We start from the raw sequence: 27798 nt of genomic DNA, 5'->3' as shown, positions 1-27798 counted from the left end.
CAGTCATGCATACAGCTGTGACTAATATGACTATCAATTCTTCCCAAAAGACTAATTCTGTCCCTCATGTCTGGATGGTTGTAATTGTCGTAAAAGAAAATGGTTCAGTTACTTGTCTTATAGATTACAAACCATGAAGATTTGGATATTGCTTACCCAAAAAAAAAGAGAGAAAAAAGTCGAACACTAAATGTTTTTGGATTATTAGTTGATAATTTGATGATATTATGGTAACGTATGTATCCAAATCAAATTACAATCCAAATAAAAGTCAATCAATGTTTCCATTTGTATGTCACCAATGATTTTTCCCACAATCACGCAAGATTTTCAACGTTGTCTTTCCCCTCACCCGCGTCCGTAATTTTTTTTTTTCTCCCACGAAGACTTGAAGTCGTTGTCATTTTGTCACCTTTGTATAGTTCCATCCTACTTCCTACAAACACAGAACATTGAAGTGATGCTTTTTGTAAGCGTATAAATAAGGCCAACTGGCCATTTGTGCTTCCCATATCAAACAAACCAATAATACCAAAGAAATCCAATGGAGCATCATCTTCTTTGTACTTCTTCGTCTTTACTACTACTCTTCTTATTCAGTTCTGTTCCTATCACTAGCCAATTCCCGTTTGGTAGCCGCAAACAAGCTTATGATCATTCAAATGTCACCTGTATTGAAAGTGAACGACATGCCCTTCTTCAACTCAAACATGGGTTAAAAGATGAATCAAATCGTCTGTCGTCTTGGATTGGAGAAGGTTATTGTTCATGGGAAGGAATTGGTTGCCATAAAATCACTGGTAGTGTTTTGAAACTTGATCTGCGCAACACGGTGCCACTCTATTCTGATGAGGATTATCACTGCACAAATTGCTTGGGAGGCCAATTAACTCCATCTTTGTTCAATTTGACCAATTTGCGATACTTGGATTTGAGTGTGAATAATTTTTCAACATTCCAAGTTCCCACATTCCTTGGATTGTTGAAAAACTTGAGATACCTCAATCTCTCAGGTGCAGGATTTCATGGTGAAATTCCCCACCATTTAGGAAACCTCTCGCATTTACAGCATTTGGATCTTGGGGATTCCTATTCCTCCCCAGTATGGAATTTGTTGAGCACTAAGGATCTTGGGTGGGTTGTTGGGCTCGCTTCTCTACAAGGACTAGTCCTGTTCGGGGTGAACCTTACAGCCGCTCAAGATGGATTACAGTCAATTAACATGCTTTCTTCGCTAACAACACTAGACTTGCATAGTTGTAATCTTTTCATCCATCCTCATCTTTCACATGTCAATTTCACATCTCTTGCTTCCCTTGACCTTGGTGAAAATAATTTCAACAACTACACGGTCCCTCCTTGGCTCCATAATCTTACTGGCCTCCATGATCTTCATCTTGGTTATAATAATCTTTCTGATCCAATTCATGGCCTATTTGACCAAATGACCTCTCTAGTTCATTTTGATCTATCTTCAAACCGTTTTGATGCTTCAACGTTGAAATCACTTTGTAATGCAAGCAGTCTTACTTATTTGGATTTGAGTGAGAATATTTTGCAAGGACCAATTCCAAGTAAAATAGGCCAGCTTTCAAAACTAACAAACCTATTATTGTCCTTTAATAAATTAAATGGTGCCATACCGACCAATCTTTGGCAGCTGACGAAGCTACAAGATTTTGACGTTAGAAACAATTCATTAACTGGGGTCCTATCTGAAGACCATTTTGCGAAACTCCGAGAGCTAAAGTCACTGGATCTAACTGGAAACTCACTCGCTCTGAATGTGAGCTCCTCGTGGATTCCTCCTTTTCAACTCCAAGAAATTGGGATGGGATCCATCATTGTGGGACCCAGGTTTCCAGCTTGGCTTCGGACGCAGAATGAGGTTGAGGTGTTAAACATGCAGAACGCGAGCATCTCAGATGCCATACCCAACTGGTTTCAAGTGCTTTGTGATAATATTACGTCATTAGATCTCTCCAGCAACAGCCTGACAGGAAATCCTTTGGAGTTCAAACAATTGAAGCATAGTCGTTATGCTTCTCGAGAAGTATCTCTAAGCTCCAACAAATTGGACGGATCTCTCAAATCATTTCCGCTGGATATTTCAGATTTAGATCTTTCGCACAATTTTCTTACTGGACATATTCCGCAGCTTGAAGATGGTCAAACTTCGGTTGTACATATGCTGGGTTTTCTCTTTCTGAATGATAACCGTTTCACAGGTACTATCCCTGAAGACTTGTGCAAGTTGGAAAATTTATCTTTTCTGGATCTATCCAACAATCTTCTGTCCGGAAGAGTTCCTCTGTGTCTAGGAAACTTGCGAGACCTGTGGATCCTAGACTTGGCAAATAACACTCTATCCGGTCAAATTCCGAGTTCACTGGGCAACTTGGCAACTTTATGCTTTGCATTTGAATGGAAATAAATTCGTTGGGAAGCTCCCTGCCTCAATGCAGCATCTGAGAAATTTGGAAGCTCTTGATCTCGGAGACAATGGACTGAAGGATATTATACCAGCTTGGATTGGGGAAAGGTTATCAAATTTAAGGTTTCTAAGATTTCAGTCAAATAACTTCCGTGGACCTATTTCTGATACACTCTGCCAACTCTCGCATCTTCGAGTGCTGAACTTAGCACATAATAACTTGACTGGATTTATTCCTCACTGCTTTAACAACATTAGTGCCATGGTATCAGCATTTGACATTGGTTACGGCATTTATGGACAAGAAAGCCTTCAAGACATTAAGGGAGGAAGAGAATTTGAGTATTACGCATCGAGCCTTCGGCTTCTTAAATCCGTAAGCCTCTCAGCAAATAATTTAGTTGGCAAGATCCCGGATGGGATAATGGAACTGGTTCAATTGCAAGTTTTGAATCTTTCACAAAATCATTTGACTGGAAGGATCCCGGATAAGATTGGCAACTTGAAGCAACTTGAAACACTTGATCTATCAATGAATGCACTCTTCGGTGCAATCCCTGAAAGCTTATCTGATCTGTACTCATTGAACTTCCTGAATTTGTCACACAATAAACTTTCCGGGCCAATACCATCAGGAAATCAACTTCAGACCTTGACCAATCCATCCATCTATGAAGGAAACAGTGGACTTTGTGGCAAACCGCTCCCAAACAACTGCTGGGAACACAGATTGCCTACCAAAAATGGGCCTATTGATGATGATGAAGGCCACAGTGAGTCTGATTGGTCTTGGTTTTATGCTGGTACAGGACCGGGTTTTGCCGTCGGGCTCTTGGGAGTTTTGGGAATCCTTCTCTTCAAGAAATCATGGCGCTATGCATACTTCAAGTATATAGAAAGTGCCTGTGACAAAATCTGGGTAAAGACTACTCGCCTGAGGAGGAATTTCCGTTGAGTAAGTTCCTATAAAAGCACTTAAACTCTGTTTTTCATATCACACCCTAAGGAGCCACAACATCCATATCATACTATCTTTGATAATTTGCTCTTTGAAAAATTCACATTTTTGTAGACATTCCTCATCTAACTTATTCTTTTTACTTTTATATGCTGATAGTAGAGAACTAATTAGAACTTAACATTCATAATTTGCAACCTATTGTAATATGTAATTTTTTTTCTAAATATTTCTAAAGATTTGTTTTATGCGTTTGTCCAATACAAGAAAATTATAGCTCAATAAGTTTTTTTTTTCAAACAAAGAATCTTAATAAGTTATATCAACAAAAGAATAACATACCAATTTTAATAGATAGGAGTATAAAGTAGTAGATGCCTGATACTGAATAGCTTACCAACAAGATTCTAACGTCAAAGTGCTAGCTTTCAAAGAAATTTTTTTTCCGAATAACCTATTTTTTTTCCCAACAAAACCTTATTTGCTTTACCTAGGTTCTTACTTTCTAATGGCAATTGGTTCAACTCTCTCAAAATTTTGAATTCTAATAATTCTCTTCTATTATTCATATTTACATTTTGTTTTCCTATGTTTCATTAAATTCCATATTATGAATTTTATTGAATTTTTTTATTTACACCTGATTATAAAGATAATAGCATGTGGAATAATTATTTTACCATTAGCATTTGAATGCAGTAAATATTCTATGTCGAGCAATTTAGATTGCTTATCTTGCTCATTGATCTAATTTTCCATCAGTAGTTTTATATGCTTTAGAACAGTTCCATACTAGATTAGTTTTCTACCTCCTCCACCACTGCCAGGAGTAAAGATTTGACAATTTGTGTATTTCAGACTAGACAGTTATAAATCTTGAACTTTAATTTTTTTTTTTGAAATAGGCACTTCACTAGAGAAAATTTGTTAACTTTGGTACTTTGTTATCTTTCAATATGGTAGGCCTACGACTATCAGAGTGGTTGCTGCTGCTGTTGTCCAGAGTGCCTCGAGAAGCAATAGTAGTTTTGTTGTGTTTTCGTGTATTTAAGCTTCGAGTATTCAGTGTTTTTCTGTTTTGTTTTGCATCTCAATATGTAATCTGAGGATTAGCCCTCTTTCTACAGCTGTGAATTCTATGTCAAACCAAAGTTTCAATTGTTTGCTTAAACAAATTTTGGAATTTTGTTTTACCTTCTCTCATTCTCGTCTATGCTCTTATCCAATGCAAAGATGCATGTCATGTGACTCCAAAATTAGATAAACGCTAGTTGTGGACACTTCTTGTTTTTCCTGCTAGTCCAACGCTAGCAATGTAGTTTAGAAGAGAAAAATCCAACGCTAGTCGATTAGGCACTTTTTGCGCAAGTTTCATCCATCACCTGTGTTCATGATATTTTCATGCATTTTCTTATTTTAGATCCCTTTTTTTATCATTTTCTTGCCATTATACCCATTCTTCTATTTACTTTTTTTATTTTCTATTATTCTCATTTGCATTATCATGACCCCGCCAAGGTCGTCTGGGACATTGCAATTAATGCGATCTCACCCATTAGGAAATTTTGCCCCAATTCGAGATGGTAGGATCTCAGTTTTGCACGCGTAGGTGATTTTCAAAAGGGAGAACTGTAACAATCGTTCCTCACATATATCACAGATGTGAAAACATTTCGTTTTGAACCACACTATTTGTTCTGTGATGTCAGAAATAAATGATTGATAGGGCTTAATGTTAAGTGCACAATTAATAATGGCTTGGACTTGGGCCACGTTAGAAGTCAACTTAAAGTAGGCCCAACAGAATTGATGATATCAAATTCAAATAATTTATATGTTTAATGCTTATCTCAGTTATCTGTATTCCAAATCCAAAGTACTCAAATTTTGGATTCCCAAATAATAAATACCCAAATATCTCCAAAATGAGGGCATTTCGATAAATATATCTAAACACATGCCGCCCTCAGTTGTACCAAAAACTTTAAAAAAAGGGTTATTATCATTTTACCCCCTTAAACTATATCACTACTATCAGTTTACCCCATAACGTTATCTTTTAACCACTTTACCCCCATGAGTAATTCAACTCAACATATTAAGAAATTTTGGACAAATATACCCTTTTATTTTATAGCATTGCTACATTGTTATTATCACTTTATTCGTTTAGATTATAGTAATACAATCAGTTTAGTTCCTAACATTATTTTCTAAGCATTTGATCTCGTCGTTAATCTAACTAGTATGGTCAAAAAATTTTAAATATATTTATCCTTTTTTATATATAATTAAAAATAAACAAGTTGGAATGATTATTCTTTCTTTTTTTCACTTTAAGAGATCGAAAAACATAAAAATAAAAGAATTTCTCAAATTTCTTTTTTTCACATTTATTAATACTAGGAAAAGAAAAAGAGATAGGAAAGAAGGAGACAAAAAATTAGATTTTGCAAAAAAAAGAAAATAAAGAAAAGTCTAATATTATCATATTATTTTAAAGTTGTCGAGATTAGGATTGGAATTTGGTGGTAAACAAAAAAGTGAAATAATTTTAAAATAATAAAAGTATTTAATTCTTTCTTATTTGTAATTTTTAAAAAAAAGAATTGAGCTCTCTCTCTCCCTCTCCCCCTCCCCCTCCCCCTACTCCTGTCCATCTTTCTATTTTTTTCAATATTAATAAGATTGCCAAGAAGAAAAAAATTAATATTTTGACTTTTTTCTTGATACTAAAAAGGAGAAGAGTCACTCTAAATTTTTTATTATTTTTATTATGTAAAGAGGAGTGTATTTTCTTCTAAATTTTTTTAACCTGCTAAGTTGGTTTAATGGTAAGACAAATTGTCTAAAAAATAACTATAGGGGGTAAATTGATAATGAAACTATATTTTATGGAGGTAAAGTGATAATAATTTTAAGGGTTAAATATGTCTTTTCACTTTAATTAACAAACTCCGTTAAGTTTGACCGTTAGTTTTGGGGGTAAAGTGACTAAAAGATAACGTTAATGGGGAAATTGATAGTAGCATCAAATGTTAAGGGGGTAAAGTGATAATAATCCTTAAAAAAATAACACAACATTCCACATTCCCAAAAACCTCCTATCCATGTGGTTAAAATTCAAATTCTCTTTGATCACAACTTATTCTTATATAGTATAAGGATGTTGGGTCATGGGTTTGAGATGACCCAATATAACCTAATCTAAAATCAACCTAATCTAAAGTTAGGCAGGTTGGGTATAATTCATTTAAGTGAAAATTCAATATCAACTAATCCAAAAAACGTCCAATCCGCTCAATTACCAGGTATAGTTTGATCTGTTGTATTTAGTTTGAAGAAATTTCTTCTTGTAATTTCATATGATTTGAAAAATTAGCAAGACATCAATGACTCGATTGCACAGCTTAACGGTGAAATGATAAAAGAGATCTTAACTTCTACATTGAAAAATTAAGTGGCTGGTTTTGGGACTGATCCAAAACCATGATATGCCCCTTGCTATGAAAGGGAAGGGGAAAAAATTATCCTTGAACTTTTATTTTTTTTAATTTTATTTATGTATTGATATTTTTTTTTGGTAATGTCAAATTTTATTAATAAATTGTTAGAAATTGTCTAGCACAAGTTGATCTACATCAAGGCAAGTTAAACATGCACTATAAATCACATATGTACAATTTAACAGATACAATAGATTCAAAAAATTACGAGCAGATCTAAAAAGTACAAAAAATTTCAAAATTGTTTTCTAATAGATAAATTGTTGCTACTCCCATTTGTCATATAGCAATTGCTAGATCCACTAATCAACAATTTTAAGATCCAATAATGATGATGAGATCTATCAAAATAGATTCAAGATCCAACAAAATTTCAAATTTGACAATCAAATCTGAAATAAATTCAAATCTAACAACAAAAAAAGAAAAAGAAAAAAACACAAAAATCTCCATAAAAATCCTTAGAAGAATAGAAAATTCTCACTACGAATCCCTAGGAGAAGTAGAAAACTCTCACTAAGAAAATTTAGAAGAGACTTTATTAGAAAAACAAAACAAAACAAAATGAAATTCACGTGTTGTTATCTTAATCAAAATGCTTATCAATAGCCACATGATAATTCAACTAATTGAATATCAAGGTTTTGTGACAATTCTTACATGGGGATGACAATTGCATCTATTAAGGGCCTTATGGTGTTATAATTCAGTTTGTTTCAGCTTCTGGTTAACTTAGTGACTAAAATTTCATATGTGGAATTAATTCTTATCGTTGTTTGTCTCTTAACTATCAATTTGTTTATATTAATTTAACATGTGTGTCTAGACATGCTTCCAAAGGATGAATAGTTGAAAAAAGATTTCATTCTTGAAGAAAAGTTTATTTTTTGATTTAATTTATCTACTCCACGCCTGGAAAGAGGGATGATACACATTACTTATGGTGACTGTATATAATATTTTAATTTTGTTATTAACAAAATTCTCAAAAGATATTTAATGCATTAAACTCCCAAACAATGTTATCTAGGGGTTGGAAAATATGAAAAACAGACCCAATCCTAGTCGATTCAGAAATTCAAGGACCGAGTCTGCAATTACTTGATTCTTTAGCAGGTTAGATAAAGTGATAATTTAGAGACTTTTTTCCCTTTCAATCCTCTCTTTTTCTTCCTCCTTGCTACCACCACTCCTCCTACCACTGCCGGCCGCTACCTTCGGTTGGCACCTCCAGGCCGCTACTGCCTCCCTTCCCCCCTCCACCCCCCTTTTCCCCCGCCTCACCCTCTCCCTCACCCCACCCCATCCCCTTCCCATGCAACCTCTAGTCGCGCAACCAGAGGTCATGGGAGGGGAGATGGGAAGAGAGAGGAGAACGAGATAAAGGAAGGAGAGCGAGAGAGAAAGAAGAAGGGAGACGACGGCGACGACGAGGTGGCGGTAGTAGTGGTGGACTGAGGTGGAAGAGTGGTGATAAAAGAGGCAAAATAGATGTGTGTTTGTAGATGTTTTGGGTTTTGCATTTTAAAAATTTTATGTGTTTTTAGAGGTTATTATAGATAAATTATTAAAAATTTTGTACAATAAAAATACCCCTGAAAACATGGGTGCCAAATGCAGCCCAAGTTACTAACCACCAAAAAGTATCGCAGTTCTTCAATAACAAAGTTTTCCATCTCTATATAAAGATCAAATGGGTCTTAATTTCCTACAAAAATTATTATTTTATACTTAGTTTATAGGGGTAATTTTAAAAACCTCCCCTGAGTTTTCGGACAGTTTCATTGCCCTTCCCCTGAGCTTTCTGAAATATCGGACACCTCCCCTATTAGGTTGTTGGGGCCCAAATCTTACACTTTACATACTGAAATGACTTAATTACCCTCACAACTTATCACATATTTTGTAATTATGTTGACAGAATTAATTAAAGCATCAGTACATAGGCTTAACTAAATTAACTACTATTTGGAAGTTAAATTAATTTCTAATGTGTCATCACAAAAAGGGCCCCAATAGGTTTAGCTTAAGTTGCAATATCTGTTTCTAATTGTAAATGATGTTGGTGAATTTCAACTTTCTCCTCTATCGCTTGAACAAGTCATCTGTGTGTGTTCCTAATTGTTGCAGCTGCTCATTTCATTCATAGAAACGTGTTGCTTCAGCTCATCCAATACCAGACTCTTAAATTGTTCTCTCTTGCAGCTTGATTTTGTTGTTATATAGAGTCTCATGCAATTACTGTTACAGATAGACATTAGAAATGGCCGCAAAAAGAGTCGTTGGTTTCCAATTTTCTAAACTTTTGTTGAAATCTTGCCTTTGCTATAAGTTCTACTTACACCCCCTCCACTTTATTTAGTGTTCAAATAGCTATGTACTATTCATATATAATTAACTCACAAATGTAACACTAGAGGGCAGTTGTGGAACCTTTTGTTTTCTCTCTCCTGATACTACTTTTATATTATTTGCGTTTTTGAATTGGACCAGATTTGTTATCACCTACTTAATTTTAGGGGAGGCGTATGATATTTTAGAAACCTTAGGAGAATGTAGTGCCTTGAGGTTTCTAAAATTATCCGTAGTTGATATTGTAAAAGTGCACTGATTTTTTGTTCTAAGGTTTAAGAAACAGGTGCAAGTTCTTTTAAGCATTACCCCTCTATTTTATCCTCAAGGATATTTGTCCTTATATTGCATTAGTTAAGTGATAAATATAGCCTTAAAAAAAGTATATATAATACATGACTCGGTTGTAATTTTCTTCCATATTAAAAAATTTCCCTTTATTCTATCTTCCAGCAATCTTAAAACTACATTTGAAGAACTTGAACATGGCTAGTTTTTTTGAAAGAGTTGGCAACCAACATCTTGAGTATGGAGATGGAGGAAACTTCATACATTGACAAAAAGGGTTAAGGTTGTACATGTTGTAGAACTCAAAAATTTCTACCGAAAAGCCACAGAAGATAAATTTCGTGAAATCAATGTATATGGAGAGGCAATTTACACACATAAAAATATGTGTGGGAGAAAAGGAATAATACGAACAATAATCTATTAATCACATCATAAGAACAAGGCTATCAATCTTTCACTTTTCTCAACCAATACAATAATATGACTTTCTATTTATAGACTAAATGACTTGATAAACAAGTCGTGCAACCATAAGAAATTTCCTGATAAGATATTAATTCTTAAATAATAAAAATACCATAACTTGAAACAAATAGAATTACTAAAACACTACTAAATAATAATATAAAAATTTCTAATTTTGAGCCTTGATTTAATATACCTACACATGTCTTGACAACACCAAAATTTAGCACATCAGGAGACAAAAAAAACTCTTAAAGAAACTAAAGAGAAGCTGAAAGGGATAGTGATTATTAAAGTTGTAGAGGCCACATCCTTGATGAAATGGGTAATGAACTTTTTGATGTTTACCACGTGGTATTAGCTATAAATGAATTTTGGGACAACTGGAATCCAAATACACGCAAGAGGATACTATAATTTAGAAGTTCCTTATTTCTTCTTTTTAATAATTATAAAATGATAGATGCAAGATGATACGAATCCCGATGATTATGAGATTCGCGATAATGAACCCCGGATTAATGGTGATAATCACAAGTTTGGAATTGGTGGAATTTTCCTATTCAGACCTATGTGATTGGAACTTTGATACAATTTCGATGTATAATCCTACAAATTAGCGAACCCTAGAAACATTAGAAGGCGTCACAATCAAGGTGTTCAAGAAAAGCAGGTAGCGCCAAGAGAGAAATCTCTCAAGAATGATTGCTCTGTAAAATGTCGTAGTTTCCCTTCGAAAAAGAAAGCAACGATATTTCAATGAGTCTTGACATAACAATAATTAACGTAACTAGGCCCAACCAAAAGACACAACTAGAGGATTTTGAAACCTAGCCCATAACCTAACTTAAAGTCACGGATCCAAGCAGAAGGGCTGGACCGTTTAACTAGTGACTTACACAAGCCCCGCATAATGTTTAACTATGGATTAAGCTAATGACATTAACTGATAAAAAACATAAGCTGGAAAATTCAGTCCATAAAATCCTTTTTTCAAACGACCTTGAGCAGCTCTTTTAGTGGAGAACTCCAAGGGCATATCACTAGGCCTATTATGGCACAATTTGCAGAAATTCTGAGAAAATTTTGACCGTTAAACTTAATACAATATGCATATAGATGAAATCATTGTTGTGAGTTCCATAATAGACAAGTTGCTTCTAACATAGAAAGATTTCAAGAAAAGTTTGAAATATAAAGAAAAAATATATCTGTCATGAAAGTGTTGCCAAGTCCTTCGGAGTTGAGGAGGAATTTCCCATGCCAAGAGGAAAGATTCTCAAACACAAGATGAGAACGAAGATTCTTCTACCAAAATACATGCGATTGAAGAGGGACTTCGAGCAAGTCTCGAGGCAAGAAAGATGATCAGTCCAACAATCACTAAAGTATCGAGAAAATGAACAAAATGAGGAAGAGAGGAAACTGCTTCTATTGCAACAAACCTGCACACTGCAAATCCAAATGTAGACTTCTTAAGAAGGCTAAAAATGAGAGTAAAAGACTTTCAATAATGCAAGTAAAGGGCTGAATGCAATGACCTTCGAGGTGAACCTTATGGAAGATGACTTTGCTTAGTTGGTTAATAGTGGGGCTATAAAGAATGTATGCAAAAATAAGGAATTCTTCAAATCTATGAAACCAACTCAACATAGAACCTATGATTTACATGGGAATTTCAGCCACGGCTCCCACTGCAGGAATAGGTGAATTTGAAGTTGGAATTTACTTGCCAAAATATTGTTACTCTTAGTAATGTTCTTGATGTCTTGAAAGTTACCAGGAATTTTGTTTCATATGGTCCGTTAAACAAGTTTGGTTTCAAATTTCTATTTGGTACTTCGTAAAAAAAAAAATATATATCTATTTGATACTAATAAGTTTGTACTTACTACAAGATGTATGTAGCAACTTTTGTTTTTTTCTCCAGTAAGGGAGAGATGGAACTTAAAAAGCGGAGAGTGGGCAGAGGTATTTGAATCCAAGACCTCTAATACCTGGGGCTAGCATGTTAAAACTTAAATCTACTAGCAATCTGCAATAATAATAATAATAATAATAATAATATTTTTGGTTACATGGTTGAGTCTTCTTAAGTAGCCAACACAACATGCAAAAGGCTGAAAAAGTTTTGGAATTACAATGGCGCTTGAATTGAAACAGAGAGAGCTTGACTCTGCTCAAAAAAGCAAGGAAGGCTGTTCTAAAAAGCCTGATTCAATAAATCCAATCCCATCCTAGGAAAGGGCAAAGAAAAGAAGGAAAAGTGGAGACAAGGGCGCATATGAGAATGACTCAGAACAACATGCTGCCATTGATCCCATTGGATCAGATTCAGATGATTCAGGTCATTCAGGTACGGGATTCGATCTAAATCAGGCTGCAGGGCAGGCTGCTGGTGCACCACATGGAGGTGCAGAAATGGTTGAAATGATTGATGATTCATGTCCAGAGTTCTTTCAGTTGCCCGATCCAGAGTTCAATGATTTCGACAAGGGTAGAGAAGAGAGCTGTTTTGCAGCTAATCAGTTCTGGGCTTGTTATGATGATGTAGATGGCATGCCAAGATTTTGCGCTCAGATCAAGAAGGTACACTCTCCTGGATTTAAAATACTCATCAATTGGCTAGAGCCTGATCCAGATGATCCACATCAGATTGATTGGGCAGAGCAGTTCCCTGTTGTATGTGGCCTCAGAAATCCAGAGGTTATTCTGAGTCGCCTTACATTCTCCCATCAAGTGCTTTGTGATAAACACATGGATAAAGTTTCATGATATATCCTAGAGAAGATGAGACTTGGGCACTCTTTAAGGACTGGGATAGTAAGTCGATTACTGACGCAGGTAATCATAAGAAATACAAATATGAAATAGTGCAGAATGTTTCTGATTTCGTGGAGGGTGCTGGCATCAGAGTTGCATTTTTAGGAGAAAGTAAGAGGTTTTGCAAGCTTGTTTCAGCAAAGAAGCCGAAATCTGGCTCAATTTCTGTTTATACCGTCCAGTGACCTATTCAGATTCTCCCATCGTGTTCCTTCTTTTAAAATGAGTGGTACTGAAAAAGGAAGGTGTTCCAGAAGGGTGTTTTGAACTTGATCCTGCATGTCTACCTTCAAATCCTGATGATATATGTTACCCTCTCGGAGTTGAGGTTGATGATAAAAATTTCAGTACTGAATCCAACTGTTCATGTTCGGAAGCATCCCAAAAAAAATGAGTTAAAATTATCTGAGAGTGAGATCAAGCCCAAAAAGTTTGTGGACAGGAAAAGTAGTTTTGTTGGAGAGACATGTATAGTTCGCTGGTCACCTAGAGGTTTGAAGATTGCGGAGAAAGAGAGAATCCATGCCAGTGCCAATAATGCGTCCCTTCAAACAGAAACTGTGATACCTATGAATGGTAAAGGAAGCAAAAGTCGGAGTGAGTTTTTTCTGTTGAAGTCTGATGTTTCAGTTTCTAAATCCGACAAGCAATTAGATCTGAGGGGATTTTCAGAAGATTTTCACGACTTCAAGGAGGAAAGATCTGAAGGGAAGTTTAGACAGGGTCAGATATGGGCACTCCACGCGCCAGAGCATAAATTGCCTAAAATGTATGGTCAGATTAAGAAAATTGGACGTTCCCCTTTCACGTTGTACGTTGCAGCGCTTGAATCTTCCTCGGTGCCTGAAAAATGCCACCCAGCCTGCTTGTGGAGCATTTTGTAGTGAAAAGTGTTAAACTTCAACCCTTGGAAACCTGCTCCTTTTCACATTTGTTGAAGGCAGACTTCATTGGTAAGAACAGGGTTGAAATGTATCCCAAGGTGGGAGAGGTTTGGGCTCTGTACGGAAAATGGGATGCTGAATCTTCATTATCTGAGCTGCAAAATTGTGAATGTCGTGTGGTAGAAATCATAGACAGCACTGATGGTCATTGGTCACGCTAAGGTTTCACCTTTGGTACCTCTAAAGCCTTGGGCCATTTACAGCGTAGAGTATAATGAACGTACCACGTCAGCATTCTATCATCTTCTCTTTTATTATACTCTTATTCACAATGGATTATACTTCACACGATATAATAATATGGGTCCACAATCAAATCAAACATTTATTTTAATAATTCACAACTCATATCCCATAAATAAATTAAATAATTTTGTTATTTTTAAAAACAAATTATTAACTTTCATTAAATTTTTTACCTTTTAGATTTTTTATTTTCTAAAAAATAATATTATTAATTTCTGAGTTTGAACAATATATCTTTTTCTATCTCTTAAAAATAATATATTGTTATTTTCTAAAAACTAATTATGTAATTATTAAACAAGTATGTGATACCTCAAAAAGGGCCCACCGTTCATCTTTTTTAGCAATATTACATGCATCATCAGAATTATCAAACGTCGTATGGTAAAAATAATTATAGCAAACGATAAAATTTGGTGGAGGTCAATTCTTTAAACCACAATGATATAGTTTGGGAGATTGTTGATGAGTGAAAGTGCATTAATGGAGTTTAGAAAAATTTTCTTTTTTGTGTTGCTTTTTACTAGTACTATTGTGTGTTTTAACTGAAGTAGGAGTATAAATGAGACTAATTGAATTAATATTCAACTAATTCTACATTAAATACAATTAAAATAAGATTGTGAAGTTTTTGTTTAATTAATTGACTATTTCATTAGCCAAAGACCAACTATTAGGGGTGGGCAAAAAAACCCGCCGATCCGAAAACCCGATGAACCCGATCCGATCCGATCCGAAAAATAGGATACCCGATCCGATTTTTCTTAGCGGGGCAGATGAGGGTCGGGTACCCGAAAAATCGGATACGGATACGGATCAGAAAAATAAAAACCCGCGGGTACCCGACCCGCAGGGTATATTTTATAAATATTAAAAATGTAGGGATCATTTTATAATTTTGTAATTTTTAATCCTAAGTGCAAGTGAAGTGGCTCGCAGCCTCATATTCTAATCCTATATGATCTACTCTTCTCATTTTTTTTGAAGAAAGTGAATATTCTCGGTGAAACATGAACAAAATGAAAAAAAAAATTTGTGAAACTCTGTTATAAAAATTGTTCATCCCTTTCATCTTTTTTATTTTTATTCTACCTCCATCGATCTTTCCTGCAAATCTTGCATCAATTCAATCAAAGATTTTTGTTTGGAGTCTCAATTTTCTGTTAGCTAGATAATTAAAATATTTGTGTCATTCATTTGCAATTATATCTCTTAAATTTGTCTCTTTTATTTAGTGTAAGAAATTTATTTTTCTTTTTCATCACCTTAATACCATAAGGTCTATTCCAAAGATGTAAAGAAGTTGGGGAAGATTTTTAACATTATTTTGGTTATATTTTTTTCAAAAATAATTAGTTCTATTCAATTCTTTTCCGAACTTGATTTCACAATTGACTTATTTGAGATGCGGTCTTATACCATAATATCCTTGGGGAAGTTACCAAATACTTATTATCCTTGTGTTTGTTGTGTTGTAGAAGTATGAAATGTGTGAAAATGGTGATGTACTCAAAATTATTATGAAACTTCGTTTTGTCCATTAGATATTCTAATATGTACTAAATTTATGAGATCGATTTGATTATTGGATGAAATGTGTGAAAATGGTGATGTATGGACTTTAATTACAATATCTCTACCAATATTAATTGGAAAAGCATGTTTTTTTATTGAAAAACATGTTGATATTAAGTAGAAAATAAATTTTTTTTATTGAAAAATAGTTTTTTTTAGGGACGGGTACCCTATGACCCGCCCCTTTTTTTCGGGTACCCGCTATTCGGGTACCCGAAAATATTAGGAGCGGGTTAGGGTCGCAAAATGGCTGATCCGATATATTAGGGTCGGGTCAGCCAAATCATGTTAGGGGCGGGTACCCGACCCGTGCCCACCCCTACCAACTATTACACTTGCCATAGTTAGTGTGCACCATAATAAAATTATTCGGCATTGAATTAAAAAAAGCCTTTTTTTTTACTATTATCTTTGCAAGTAGTGATATAGAATTCTGATTCCAAAAGTAGAATTGATCAAGTTTTTTTTTTTTCTTTTAAGGTGTGTCCCGTGGGGAGTAGACCCCGCACACTATTCACCACCCCCAACAATTTCCTGGCAGCAAGGTTCGAACCAGGGACCTGAGGCTCCATTTTCAGTAACCTCAACCACCAGACCAACCCCCCAAGGGCTTAGAATTGATCAAGTTTAATAAAAAGGGAAAATGGCCATTTTCGTCCCTAAACTTTTTTTTCCCGTCAATTTAGTCCCTAACTTTTATTTTTGGCCAATTTAATACATGAATTTAATTTTTGGATCCAATCAAGTCCTTCTACGGCGGCGCCACCACCTTTAGCTCCTAATTTAACATTAAACAAGGGCATTTTAGGAAATGCAAATTATCTCTTCTCTGCTACCAACCTCTGCCACCAACATCCCATCTCTTCCTTCATGATCGGCGATTTTGGAATACCAGCAACACCAGTAAAACATAAACACTAAAATATTTTACTGGGAAAATTGCCATTTTGTTCATGCTCAGGGGGTCATGTTGTTTCAAGTTCTGCTGAACAGATGTGGATGTACAGAAAGCTAGAAGCAGAGCTGCATTCTGGACCACGAAGCATTCCACGTATATCTGCACCAACTGTTGGGCCTTCTATTGCACCACCACTACCAGTTCAAGCGCCTTATTTCCGACCTCTTAATTTTCCACCATATAGTTCATGGGATGTGCGTGGTTTGAACAACCATATGCCTAGAAATCCAATTTCACCTCGTGTAATGCCGGATGTTCATCTCGTGTAAAGCCATCTTTCCTTGAGCAAACTTACAAAGATGAATCTCCGCTGAACCCTCTTCCAAAGTAATTGGCATCGCCGCTGCCGCTGAACCCTCTTTGAAATCTCAAAATCGTGAGTGACTCTCTCTCAAAGCTGAATTTGTTCTCTTTGATGCATTTGACCCGAATATATAAGAAAATTCCTTCGTGCAATCTGATGATAGTGTTGAACAAAAGGAACAATCAGATGGCTCTGGTTCTGATTCAGAGCATCGTGGGATTCTGCTGCCTGGAGGCCACCTTGTTGTAAAGCTTTTGGAGAGTGAAGATGTTAAAGGTTGCTTTCCTGTTACTCAGAGCAGTTTATTCTTATTGGTCTGAAGTAATTTGCGTGTAATATACTTATTATCATTTGCTTTGCAGATTTTAGCCACATCTGCAAAACCCCTTTTCAAAAAAGCAGCATGGTTGAGACCTAAAGCTACAAGGTCATGCTCCAGAGAAATAAAAAAGCTAGACCTTTAAGGGCTGAAATATTGGGGAACCATTCACCTACATTTGCAGATTTCCTCTTCTACTTTCTCAATTATAATGTAAACTCAAAGGTGGATGGAAAGAGAAGGAGAAGAGATGAAGGAGGAGATGGGTTTTTGGTGGCAGAGATTAGTAGCAGAGAAGAGATAATTTGCATTTTCCAAAATGCCCTTGTTTAATGTTAAATTAGGAGCTAAAGGTGGTGGCGCCGCCGTAGAAGGACTTAATTGGATCCAAAAATTAAATTCATGTATTAAATTGGCCAAAAATAAAAATTAGGGACTAAATTGACGGGAAAAAAAAGTTTAGAGACGAAAATGGCCATTTTTCCTAATAAAAACTACTCTAAATATATTTCTGTTATATATATATATATATATATATATATATATATATATATATATATATATATATATATATATATATATATTGAACTCTACATAGCTTCTTATCTTTATGGATTGGTGTTTACCTACCGGATTTCGAACTAAACATGTTTGGATAGTGTATTATTTGAAATATTATTTGGAATAATTATTGTAGTACTTTTTGTAATATGATGTATGTGAGATAAAAAGGTGATTGGGAATATAAAAAGGTAGGTTGGAAAATGTGTTTGTGATGCAAGCGAAATATTATTTGGAATAATTTTGGTATCCAAACACTCCAATCATTTTTCTAATTTTACTTTGCAATGTTACCAATCCGGGCTTGTAGCGAGCGTACCCGACCCGTACTCTTTCCTCAATTTTTATCCTTCAGTTCAAAGTCTAGTTTTCTCGTCAAAGTCAACTGCAGAAGTCTTCCCTCCCAAAGTCAAACCTTTGGCAGAACAGTCAACACTTCAGTGCTAGTTATTTTATTTCTTTCCTCCCATAATCTCCCTTGCCTTAGCTTAGCAGTCAAAGCGCCAACTGTCTCTCTTTTACAGTCTCCTCTGAAGTATTTGTTGAGTTGGGCGTAGGCTTCCATTGCTCTTCCTGTAAGAATTCTTGACTTCTTTGTTGCTGCTAACTTGCTATACTAAATGCAATAAAAACTCCTGTGCTTCTTGTTCTTTTAAGTTTTAAGCTTTTCGGGAGCATGTTAATCTCTTGTTTGTCTGCTTTGCTTGTTTTCTTGAACTTTATGATTCTTGTTTATCATGATTTTCTGTTTGGATTGGATTTGGTTAATTCATTCCCACGCTTTACTAGTTGTATAGAGAAATCGTATAGGCACAACATAAATATTTTAGTCAAGAACTGTCATTCAGTGTGTGGCAGATCATTGTATAGTTCCTTTTTTCCTTTTATGGTCTGCTATTAAGATCGTTGATTTCTCTCATTAGAACCTGCTTTTGAGTTTTTCTTTTTGATATATTGCTTATCTAGTATGGTCACAGAAGTGAGTTTGATAGATGAAGATCTCAACTGCATAGTGCTCATGCAGTCTATGTTTTGTATTTATTACTGTATAGTGTATATTGGCACTGGGATTATTTCAACTACTCAATTTTGATAATTGAAATTAGATTTGGGAAACTCTAGTTCAAGTGACTGTCCTCTTTTTCCATTCAAAAAATTAGGATTGGAAATGCAATAATTGTCTTGATTGTTGACTTATAAATGTAAAGGGTGTTGTATGGAAATTACACTGGCATTTAGCTTAGGTTCAATTCCAGGGTAGAAAAGAGTTGGCAGATTCAGTATCATTAGTTATTAACAGAAGGAGTTAAAGCTGTAGAATCATTTTGTCTACCAGCTAGTGTTGAGTTTAGATGAGGTATTGAGAATCTTTGTTCTTCAAATTGCTTGGTATCTTTGTCTCACATAACAAAAGGGTGGTAATATACCAAAAAATGTGGGTGCAACAGAAATTTGATACTCGTAGTCTGCCTTGTTTGATCCAACTTCTAGGGGGAATGATAAATGCCTTCCTTGCTGCTTGTATTAAATGAAAGAATGCATTGAATCAATTCTATCACTGTCCTATTCCATATTTGTTAGCTCAGCATTTTAGCTCCTTTGAGATCTAACATCTTCTGCAGTCGGGGAATAGAGCAGCAACATTACTTCTCATTGTAAGTAATTTTTATAGCTTAATGATGTTTTTCTCCTTTTCCCTCCATGCTTTCTCTTTATAACATTGCCATCTGCCTAAGCCACCAGCAGTGCCTTGAAGCTTTTACACATTTGGCTTGCTCCTTAACCTGCCCAAAATCAATTTCTCCATTGTTATCTTCATTATGTTCCCTACCTGGTTTGCAGCTTCTTTTATTAACATCTGTGCTGCCACTGCTTTTGGATCAAAAGCAACTACATCAATGAGATTAATGCACGATGTGAGTGGTGACCAGTGTTATCCGTAACAAACATGTTTTTAGCTATTCAAGGAAACGATCGGGGAGAATTATCCATTTGGTCAAAATACTGAGGAAAGGCACTGCAACTGCGTCTATATGTGTTGTGAGTAAAATGTTTTCTGCATTGATACTTTTTTCTATACTCTCTTTGGGAATCCCCACTTGATATTTCTGTTAGCTCTTTTTCTTTTTGCGGAAAGGAACAGGAGAATGGCAAACTCTGCTGAATGTTTTCTGAGGACTCTTGTTGTGATCGGAATTCTTAGCCAAGTGACATCAGATGCCTTTGACCACAAATATAATAAAGGTGATCCAGTGCCTCTGTATGTCAACAAAGTTGGTCCATATTGCAATCCTAGGTAAACATTCTTTTATGTTGATTGCAGATCATTAACATTCTCTGCTTGGGTAATGGAAATTTTGAAAACAATTATTGATGAAAACTTTTAAATTTGCTTGATATTTACATGTAGCAAAGATTCATGCCATGGTTACATGCAGAGTCACTTATTTAATCTTTTGTAACATCCTGATGAAAATAGGATGTTTTCCTAGTTGGTTTCATATATTTCATGTGCTTAATTTGTTTTTCCTTTTTCTCATTTGTCACTGTAAGCTATTTCTCTTTTTTTTTTTTTTTTTGTCAAACGTCACTGTAAGCTATTTCTGGATCAGATACCAAATCTAGTCTTCATACCTTCAGAGTTTGTCCCTGTCAGCATGATCTATCAACATCCTGTTCTGAATGTGTGCTGCATATGATTTCTCTTGCTAGCTTGCTCCAAATTTGATTTTTACTAGCAATCAGAGCGTCTTTTAGTTTCCTAAATACTTAGTGGCAAGTCAATATAATTGGTGTTCCTAATTCTTAGTTTCTGGTTGCCTTTTGCTTGTGGTTCGTTTCAGTGAAACTTATCCGTATTACGATTTTCCGTTCTGTCCACCAGGTTTGTCTTGTGCATTATTTATCATCCTACTGTCCTGTGCATTATATGATCTTCATATCTTCTATCACTTTATAACTTCATTCACGTTGAAAGATTTTAGAGTTGAAATATTGCAGATCTCTGGCAAGAGAAGGAGGAATCTCTTGGTGAGGTGTTGAATGGAGATCGTCTTGTTTCTGCTCCATATAAGCTGAATTTCAGGTTAGATAGGGAATCTCAAGTTGTTTGTAGAAGAAACCTGACCAGGAAAGAGGTTGCGCTGTTCCAAACTGCTGTGGCTAAGGACTACTACTTACAAATGTATTATGATGACTTGCCAATTTGGCAATTCATTGGGGTGGCTCAGACAAACAATGTTGACACGTTTAAATATTATCTCTTCACAAAAGTCCACTTTGATATTTTCTACAGCCGAGATCATGTGATTGAAATCAACATGTCAAGTGACTCATCAAACTTGGCTGATTTAACAGAGGACAAGGTTATTGATATTGAGTTCTTATACAGTGTAAATTGGAAAGAAACGGACCTGCCTTTTGATACAAGAATGCAGAAGTACACAATGTTTGCACATTTTCCACTGAACATGAAAAAACATCAGTTTGCAATCACAAATTCATTTTGGACGATTATCCTCTTAGTTGGTTGTCTGGTTGCATTATATGTGCGAGTCCTCAGGAAAGATTTTAATGAGTAAGAAATCAAACCTGAGATAGTCAGGCTTGTGCCTTCTTTATTCTGTAGTGCAACAAATTCTTTCTTTCTGTTAACATTTTCTGTTTTACTTAAGGTATGAAAATGATGAGGAATTGGCTGATAATCAAGGACACACAGGATGGAAGATCATCCATGGGGACGTGTTCCGCTACCCAAAATATAAGTGTTGCTTAGCTGCAGCTATTGGTTGTGGAACACAGTTATTTGCAGTGTTAGTAAAACTGAGATGGCAATATCCAAAAATTATGAGATATGACATGTTGAGTAATCTTGTGGTTATTTCTGATGGTATCTTGTGCATATTGCAGCGTGCTGTCCGTTATCATAGTGGGGGTTGCTGGTGTATTTCATCCATATGACCGTGGAGTTCAGAAGGTTGCATCGGTCATCATTTATGCAATAACTAATGTCATTGCTGGATTCACTGCTGTTTCTTTCTATCATCAACTTGAAGGAAGTTACTCAGTAAGTACTGGTGGTTTATATCCTCAGTTGATACTTGACAATGCCTTGAGAATGTATTACTTTCAATGAGCCTAATTATATACACTAATTTTTTTTCTTACTTTACAGGCGAAGAATCTATTTCTAGCAGGCTCTCTATTCTGTGGTCCTCTTTTCCTTACATTTTGTTTCCTAAACACTGTTGCTGGTATCTACGAATCCACAGCAGAGATTTCCATGGGCAATATTGTGAAGATTCTTCTTATATGGGTTTTCATAGCTTTGCCATTGCTTTTGTTGGGTGGGACTCTTGGGAAAATGACAAAGTCTGAGTTTCAAGCTCCTTGCAGATCCACAAAGTGTCCTAGAGAAATACCACCACTGCGGTGGTACAGGGCTGCTCTTCCTCAAATGGCAATTGCTGGATTTCTTCCATTTAGTGTTTTCTATATTGAGCTATATCCCATCTTTGCAAGTATTTGGGGCTTCAAAGAGTTCACAGCGTATGGAGTACTTTGTGTCTTTTTCATTTTCCTTGTAACTATTACGGCTCTTGTGTCAATTGGTTTGACATACCTTCAGCTTGCTGCCGAAGACCATCAATGGTGGTGGAGGTAAGTATGTAGTTTTTAACGTAATAGATTTTTTGCATTGTATTCTCTTTAAAGAGAAATTCTTTTGCTTTCTTGTGACTGTCAAAGTTTGAGGTCTTGGTAGTGTCTAGAAAACACCTCGAAAGGGAAAAAGATCAAAGGAAAAACAGGCAATGATTATCTTTTCCCCGCATTTGAAGAGTGTGAATAATGTTTGTGTTATTAAACGTTCTTCTGATCTGACAGCAATTTCTCAGTACAAGGTTTTTCATATGCTTGATTTTTTAACCTTCTTGACAACTTTCAATCTGCACGACAATATTTGAATTTGTCATTCAAACCTGCAAGATAATGAATGCACAAACATTCTTCCTTTGTTTTCATAGATGATGTGGGCATCATTCTTCACAAACCTAGTAAAATCCACCGTGTTTTCTGGACTTTGGCGAACTGGTTGATAGCTTTTTAATAACTTTGCGCTGAAAAAGACATTGTTCCTTAAGAACTCTTGTGACAACGCTGATTATCATTCAGATGGTACTTTCAAATCAGCTTTTGAGAAACTTATTATTATTAACTGATCCCCAATGCTTCAACTTGAGCAGGTCCTTTCTTTGTGGTGGCTCAACTGGCTTGTATGTCTACGCCTATTGCTTCTTCTTCTACTTTCAATCAGAAATGAGTGGTTTCTTACAGACCTCATTCTTCTTCGGCTACATGACTTGCAGCTGCTTTGGCCTCTTTCTCCTGCTAGGCACCGTGGGATTCCGCGCCTCTCTAATTTTTGTTCGTCATATATATAGTTCTATCAAGTTTGAGTAGCTGTTCTTGTCCTGTTAAGCTTCTGATCGATCTTTGCTTTGTCATATCTGTCTGTAGTTAAATGTTACACAAAGAGGTTTCAAGTTCTTGTCTTAGAAGATCAGTGAAAATATAGCAAGTGGATAAGAGTCACTTTGAATTATCAGAGTTATTTCCAGAAGAAATGTATCATTTCCTGCATCCATTTGAATGTTTCCAAAGTTAATTCTTCAGTCTAGACTCAAACTCATACTCATGTGTTGATAATTCAAAATTGAAAGCTAAATCAAAATCTAGCCAAAAGTTGGTCAGGAAAGGTTTTAGTTGCTTTCTACCAACTTTATTACCTTTTCAACCAGATTGTAGGAAAAGAAAACTCAAGTTGACGGCTTTTTTTGGGCAAAACTGGTTTCATGTAGTAATCTTGGAAAAGCAACTTGTTTGCCCAAAAAACAAAGTACCCAAAAAAGAAAGACAGAAGGAAAGAAAGAAAGAGAGACAATGAGAAATGGATGAAAAACATCTGGCAAGTTATTCTTATTTTGCCCAATCTTTCCTTTTTCTTCTTAGCAAAAAATTACCTTTGCTTCATTCCTAAACAGCTTCTTAGCAGAGTTCTATGTCTAAGCAGGCACATTGCCATAGGAGAAGCACATTGACAAAATATACAAGACAATTAAGTAGCCAGGTCTTCCTCATGGTAGAACCATATACATATTGAAGCATAGAAACCGACTGTGCCTAATATGAGAAAAGGCCATAACAGATGCAGGCCATGTAGCCAAAGAAAAATGAGGTTTGCAGGAAACCACTCATTTCTGAATCTTGGAAGTAATGGTACAGGCAGAATCCATAGACATAAATGCCAACTGAACCACCATAGAGAAAGGACCTGTTCAAATTAAAAAAAAAAAAAAAGAATTAGGTGAGTACTAGGCCACAATTAAGGAGCAAAAGGTATAATAAGAAAACTCAAGTAGCAGCCATCTTTGTAGACTGAATAGTTAAAGGAAGTAAAGAACAATAAGTCTAGAGATAGCAATAGACATGAATATAACCGTACTAAAGGTGAGTAAATTTGACAGAAGACAGACAATTGGAACAGAATCACATTGTATTGGGGAATAGTATGAAAACCTTTCATGATTTGACATATATATGCTGAGTCAGGTCATTAGTTGGTTTCAAAATGGTGGTTTCAGTAGCTTTATAACATAGTTAGCCTTTTATGTGTTAATTCTAGTCGTTAAATAAACATCCCAACGCACCGAATGCAATGTTAAGTTGTAAGCAAAACAACAAGGAAGAAAATCAGCAACAGAATCTCTAGAACGAAAAAGTGAATCAAATATTTCACAACCATAAGCCAAGAAACCTAAACCAATTACTGTTACAACTAAAAGATTAAGAGCTAGAGATGAAAATGTAGCTCTCTGAAGACAAGGAAAGTTAATTGTCAGTTAGAACGTTGCAGGATAATGGAGATGAAGTTTTGCATTGTGATACGAGGCTGCAAAGTTCCAAACTGACTGATTGTGCAATATGAACGGCATATTACCATTTTAGCAAACTTAAGGTAAATAGTTTAGTTTGACAGCAATAACAATTAGGACTAATTGTCACTTTTAAAAGATTGTGCCCACTAACCAAAGTTTAGTTATACAAAACATAACTTACCTCCACCACCATTCATGATTTACAAGAAGAAGTTGAGCGATTGTCATACCCACAGATGCAAGAGCAGTTACAATTACCAGTAGAATGAAAACAATGAAAAGAATCCCGCAAGTTGTATGTGTTTTATAACCCCAGATGCTGTAAATTATGTAATACAGCTCAGTGTGAATTATACTGAAAGATAGAAATCCTGCCCATGTCATTTGTGCTAGACAACCTTTGTGCCAAGGCGCTGATGGAATCTCTCGTGCAATCTTTGAAGTATGGCAAGGAGCACGAAATTCAGACTTCATGGATTTCCCTAATATTCCACCCAACAGAAGCAGTGGCAAAGCCAAGAATATCCACATAAAGAAGATCACTTGAAGTGTGCTCAAAGGAAGAGCTGCAGTTGAATTATATGAGATGGCAACCGAATTTAAGAAACAAAACATAAGGAAAGGAAAGGAGTATTAATTGCCTCAAGTTTATTATGCTGTAAAATTTAAGGTAGAATGAGGTAGAAACTATTTGTGCATACCCAGTTTCTTCCTGCAAGTTGACGATAGAATGAAACTGCTACAAATCCAGCAACGCCAGATAACTCCTTGATCACATGGATGGAATACGCCAAAAAGGCCTAACGTTATAATGGAAGCCCCACTGCCAGAACGTAGAAGAAATTACTATATGGAGACATTAGCACTTTGGTAAGATTTGACAGGTTTATCTGAGTTTATCAGATGCATCTCAGGAAGTACTAACATTGTAAGCAACTGAATTCCAGAACCAAGAGCTGCAGAAAACAAAGACTTGTATTTTGGGCATCGAAACACATCACCTCCGAGGATCTTCCACCCTGTCTCTACTTGACCTGTTTCCTGATCATTTGCATCTCTTGACAAGATTCAAGGCAAGTAAGTGTATAGATAGAAAAAAATATTACTATTCTAAGCAACAAAGAATTATTTATTTCTTAATTAGAAAACTTCGACCACCTAATGACACCAGATAAATCATTAAGATGAATGAGATCATAATTGACAACCGTTGGACAAAATCGGCAGGCTTCTTGTATTTCTCCTTTCTCTTTTCAAACAGTGTAGCTGTTTCCTTCCACTCCACCGAATATAAGAACTCAATTTCTACATCAATGTCCTTTTCCTCTGTTAATTCAACCACAAGTGATAGGTCTGGTTGGGTTCTGATCTCAATCACACGATCCCCATTATAACATATTTTAAATTGGATGTGGGTGATTAGAAATTGCTTTCTGTCACGATTAACAATCCCTACGAAAGCCCAAAGGGGAAAGTCATCATAGTACATTTGGTAAACATACTCTTCGGCAATAGCAGTTTGAAACTGAAAGATATCTTCTTTTGTCAAATTTTTTTCTACACAAAACTTGACATTGTTTGTCCACAAGGAAGTCGAGTTTATAAGGAGCTTAAACAAGATGATCTCCATTCATTGCCAGGCCAAGGGATTCTTTCTTGTCCTTCACATGATCTGTCAATTTTGTAGACCTATAAGATGATCTAAAAGTTTCGCTGTGTTAAACCGAACAAAACAGTAGTTAGAAAGGAATTAGAGAAGAAGAACTAATGCGACTCATAGTAAATGTATACAAAATCAATGAGGTGGTGGAGCATTTCAGTCAGAACTTGTCCAGTTGGAGGAATAATTTTGAGTTAAGGAGAGATTAGAATTGTTCAGTAGGGCTCAGAGTGGTTAATTAAAGCATTTAGTATTTTTTGAAGTAAACTAAGAAGTTGATTGAGATCGTAAAATTCCATGGTAATGTTCAAAGGCTAGGCTTATAATTCTGAATATATGAAGATCAACACAAATGACCAAATGGGTCGAAGGATTAAAAAAAACTCAAAAATCTAATGACTGAAATGAGATCAAAGTGTAAATTTTCATTTGAACAAAATGCAACTGATGAGCAACATAGTAAGACAATTGCCTTGGGTTTAGATATGGACCAATCTTGCTAACATAGAGAGGAACTGGATGTCCACTTTCATACCGGTGATTAGAGATGTCTGCTCCAGCAGGGTTCCAAATAACCATTCTCCTTGAAACTTAGAGAATGATAATGATGACAATCATTTGCACAGCCCTGGCCATTCTCCTTACTTTTTCCAGAAGATACAAAAAATCTACTTTCTCCAGCCTATTATACATGATAAGTTTGGCATATCATGCAAAAATTAGAAGTATCTTATTGCAGGAGGAAGAAGAATAGAACATGTGAGACACAATGTTTCATATAATGTCAGACAATGTAAAAGCAACATATTATGGCCCCAAAAACTTGAATAGAAGAAGTATCTAAAGCAACAATTTTTTGAGCCCAAGAGTGTCAAGGCTAAGCTATTGACATAAGAAAATCATTGTAAGTAGAGGGAGAGATAAGAGCATCCATTAGGAACAGCCGAAGGTATATATGTAGAAGCATACCGATCACAAATCAGGACAGTGGGACAGAGTCCTTCTGAGGAAGTGAACAACTTGATGACACAGATCCGTTAGTTAGAGGTAGAGTTAGTGAATTATGTCAAGTGCAATCAGTTGGAGATAGCATTAGATATGGCTGCAAGTACACAAAGTTTATTGTAATGACCGAGAAAACAAATGGCATACATAGGGAGGAAATCATGCTCAATCAATCGAAGCGAACAGTTGAAACAAGCAATTCAGCGTATGAGCAACAAGCAAAACGTGATTTCAGTATTAGGTCCTTTGTCATTATAAAATAAATCAAATCATGATTTTGCTGGCTATTTCAAGAAGACTTTCCTTAAAGTTTTATATCCAGAAGTCCGTTTTCATCATAGAAGAGCCTAAATCATGAGGCATATAATTCAGCATGTCTATCACAGGAACCTTTTATCTGATAAAGATGACCATCAGACAATTGGTATCTTCTGCATTTTTTGTGGAAGTCAAAGATATAGC

At 35.6% G+C, this 27798-nt stretch overlaps 4 protein-coding genes and 1 long non-coding RNA gene across 13 annotated transcripts; 4 read left to right on the top strand and 1 right to left on the bottom strand.

The window, feature by feature from the left end:
• Positions 1–544: 544 nt before the first annotated feature.
• Positions 545–2434, top strand: LOC140021354 (receptor-like protein EIX1). The gene has a single exon (XM_072072109.1). It carries the CDS (start codon positions 545–547, stop codon positions 2432–2434), a length of 1890 nt encoding a protein of 629 aa, XP_071928210.1.
• Positions 2435–12777: 10343 nt separating this feature from the next.
• LOC140021353 (uncharacterized) lies at positions 12778–13713 on the top strand. Its single transcript, XM_072072108.1, has 2 exons — positions 12778–12947; positions 13071–13713. The coding sequence occupies exons 1-2, from the start codon at positions 12778–12780 to the stop codon at positions 13711–13713; spliced, it is 813 nt and encodes a 270-aa protein (XP_071928209.1).
• Positions 13714–16276: 2563 nt separating this feature from the next.
• On the top strand, positions 16277–17664 carry LOC113717692 (uncharacterized). Its single transcript, XR_003454483.2, has 3 exons — positions 16277–16928; positions 17020–17132; positions 17219–17664. It is a non-coding gene; the product is annotated as an uncharacterized lncRNA (long non-coding RNA).
• A 242-nt stretch (positions 17665–17906) lies between these two features.
• On the top strand, positions 17907–23425 carry LOC113719669 (transmembrane 9 superfamily member 2-like). 9 transcript variants are annotated; one of them, XM_027244933.2, is made up of 10 exons: positions 17907–18311; positions 19359–19391; positions 19579–19776; positions 19852–20032; positions 20580–20620; positions 20737–21313; positions 21411–21548; positions 21646–21802; positions 21911–22395; positions 22980–23425. In XM_027244933.2, exons 3-10 carry the CDS (start codon positions 19770–19772, stop codon positions 23194–23196), a joined length of 1803 nt encoding a protein of 600 aa, XP_027100734.1. In that variant the 5' UTR covers positions 17907–18311; positions 19359–19391; positions 19579–19769; the 3' UTR covers positions 23197–23425. The 9 variants fall into 9 exon arrangements, with proteins under 9 accessions (XP_027100734.1, XP_027100732.1, XP_027100738.1 ...); XM_027244931.2 differs by lacking the exon at positions 19359–19391; XM_027244937.2 differs by lacking the exon at positions 19359–19391 and having other exon boundaries at positions 17908–18311; positions 19880–20032.
• A 491-nt stretch (positions 23426–23916) lies between these two features.
• LOC113719671 (transmembrane 9 superfamily member 2) lies at positions 23917–26301 on the bottom strand. Its single transcript, XM_027244941.2, has 5 exons — positions 25880–26301; positions 25597–25728; positions 25373–25494; positions 24853–25237; positions 23917–24067 (listed from the first exon to the last, which is right to left on the bottom strand). The coding sequence occupies exons 1-5, from the start codon at positions 26299–26301 to the stop codon at positions 23917–23919; spliced, it is 1212 nt and encodes a 403-aa protein (XP_027100742.2).
• Between the last annotated feature and the right edge of the window lie 1497 nt (positions 26302–27798).

This window comes from Coffea arabica, chromosome 11e (genome assembly GCF_036785885.1).
Source record: "Coffea arabica cultivar ET-39 chromosome 11e, Coffea Arabica ET-39 HiFi, whole genome shotgun sequence".
Classification (NCBI taxonomy): domain Eukaryota; kingdom Viridiplantae; phylum Streptophyta; class Magnoliopsida; order Gentianales; family Rubiaceae; genus Coffea; species Coffea arabica.
Note: the sequence above shows the minus strand (reverse complement) of the source record. Positions and strands in the feature narration are given on the sequence as shown.

What these genes read in the sequence shown, in the direction of transcription:
- LOC140021354 (XM_072072109.1), top strand. Translation starts at nt 545, where the DNA reads ATGGAGCATCATCTTCTTTGTACTTCTTCGTCTTTACTACTACTCTTC.
- LOC140021353 (XM_072072108.1), top strand. Translation starts at nt 12,778, where the DNA reads ATGATATATCCTAGAGAAGATGAGACTTGGGCACTCTTTAAGGACTGG. An exon ending in TTTTTAGGAGAAAGTAAGAG is followed by an intron (nt 12,948 to 13,070) that starts GTTTTGCAAGCT and finishes GTACTGAAAAAG; the next exon opens with GAAGGTGTTCCAGAAGGGTG.
- LOC113719671 (XM_027244941.2), bottom strand. Translation starts at nt 26,301, where the DNA reads ATGGAGATCATCTTGTTTAAGCTCCTTATAAACTCGACTTCCTTGTGG. An exon ending in CCTGCCGATTTTGTCCAACG is followed by an intron (nt 25,729 to 25,879) that starts GTTGTCAATTAT and finishes AATCTTGTCAAG; the next exon opens with AGATGCAAATGATCAGGAAA. An exon ending in GGAATTCAGTTGCTTACAAT is followed by an intron (nt 25,495 to 25,596) that starts GTTAGTACTTCC and finishes ACGTTCTGGCAG; the next exon opens with TGGGGCTTCCATTATAACGT.
- LOC113719669 (XM_027244931.2), top strand. An exon ending in GGTCCATATTGCAATCCTAG is followed by an intron (nt 20,033 to 20,579) that starts GTAAACATTCTT and finishes GGTTCGTTTCAG; the next exon opens with TGAAACTTATCCGTATTACG. An exon ending in TTTTCCGTTCTGTCCACCAG is followed by an intron (nt 20,621 to 20,736) that starts GTTTGTCTTGTG and finishes GAAATATTGCAG; the next exon opens with ATCTCTGGCAAGAGAAGGAG.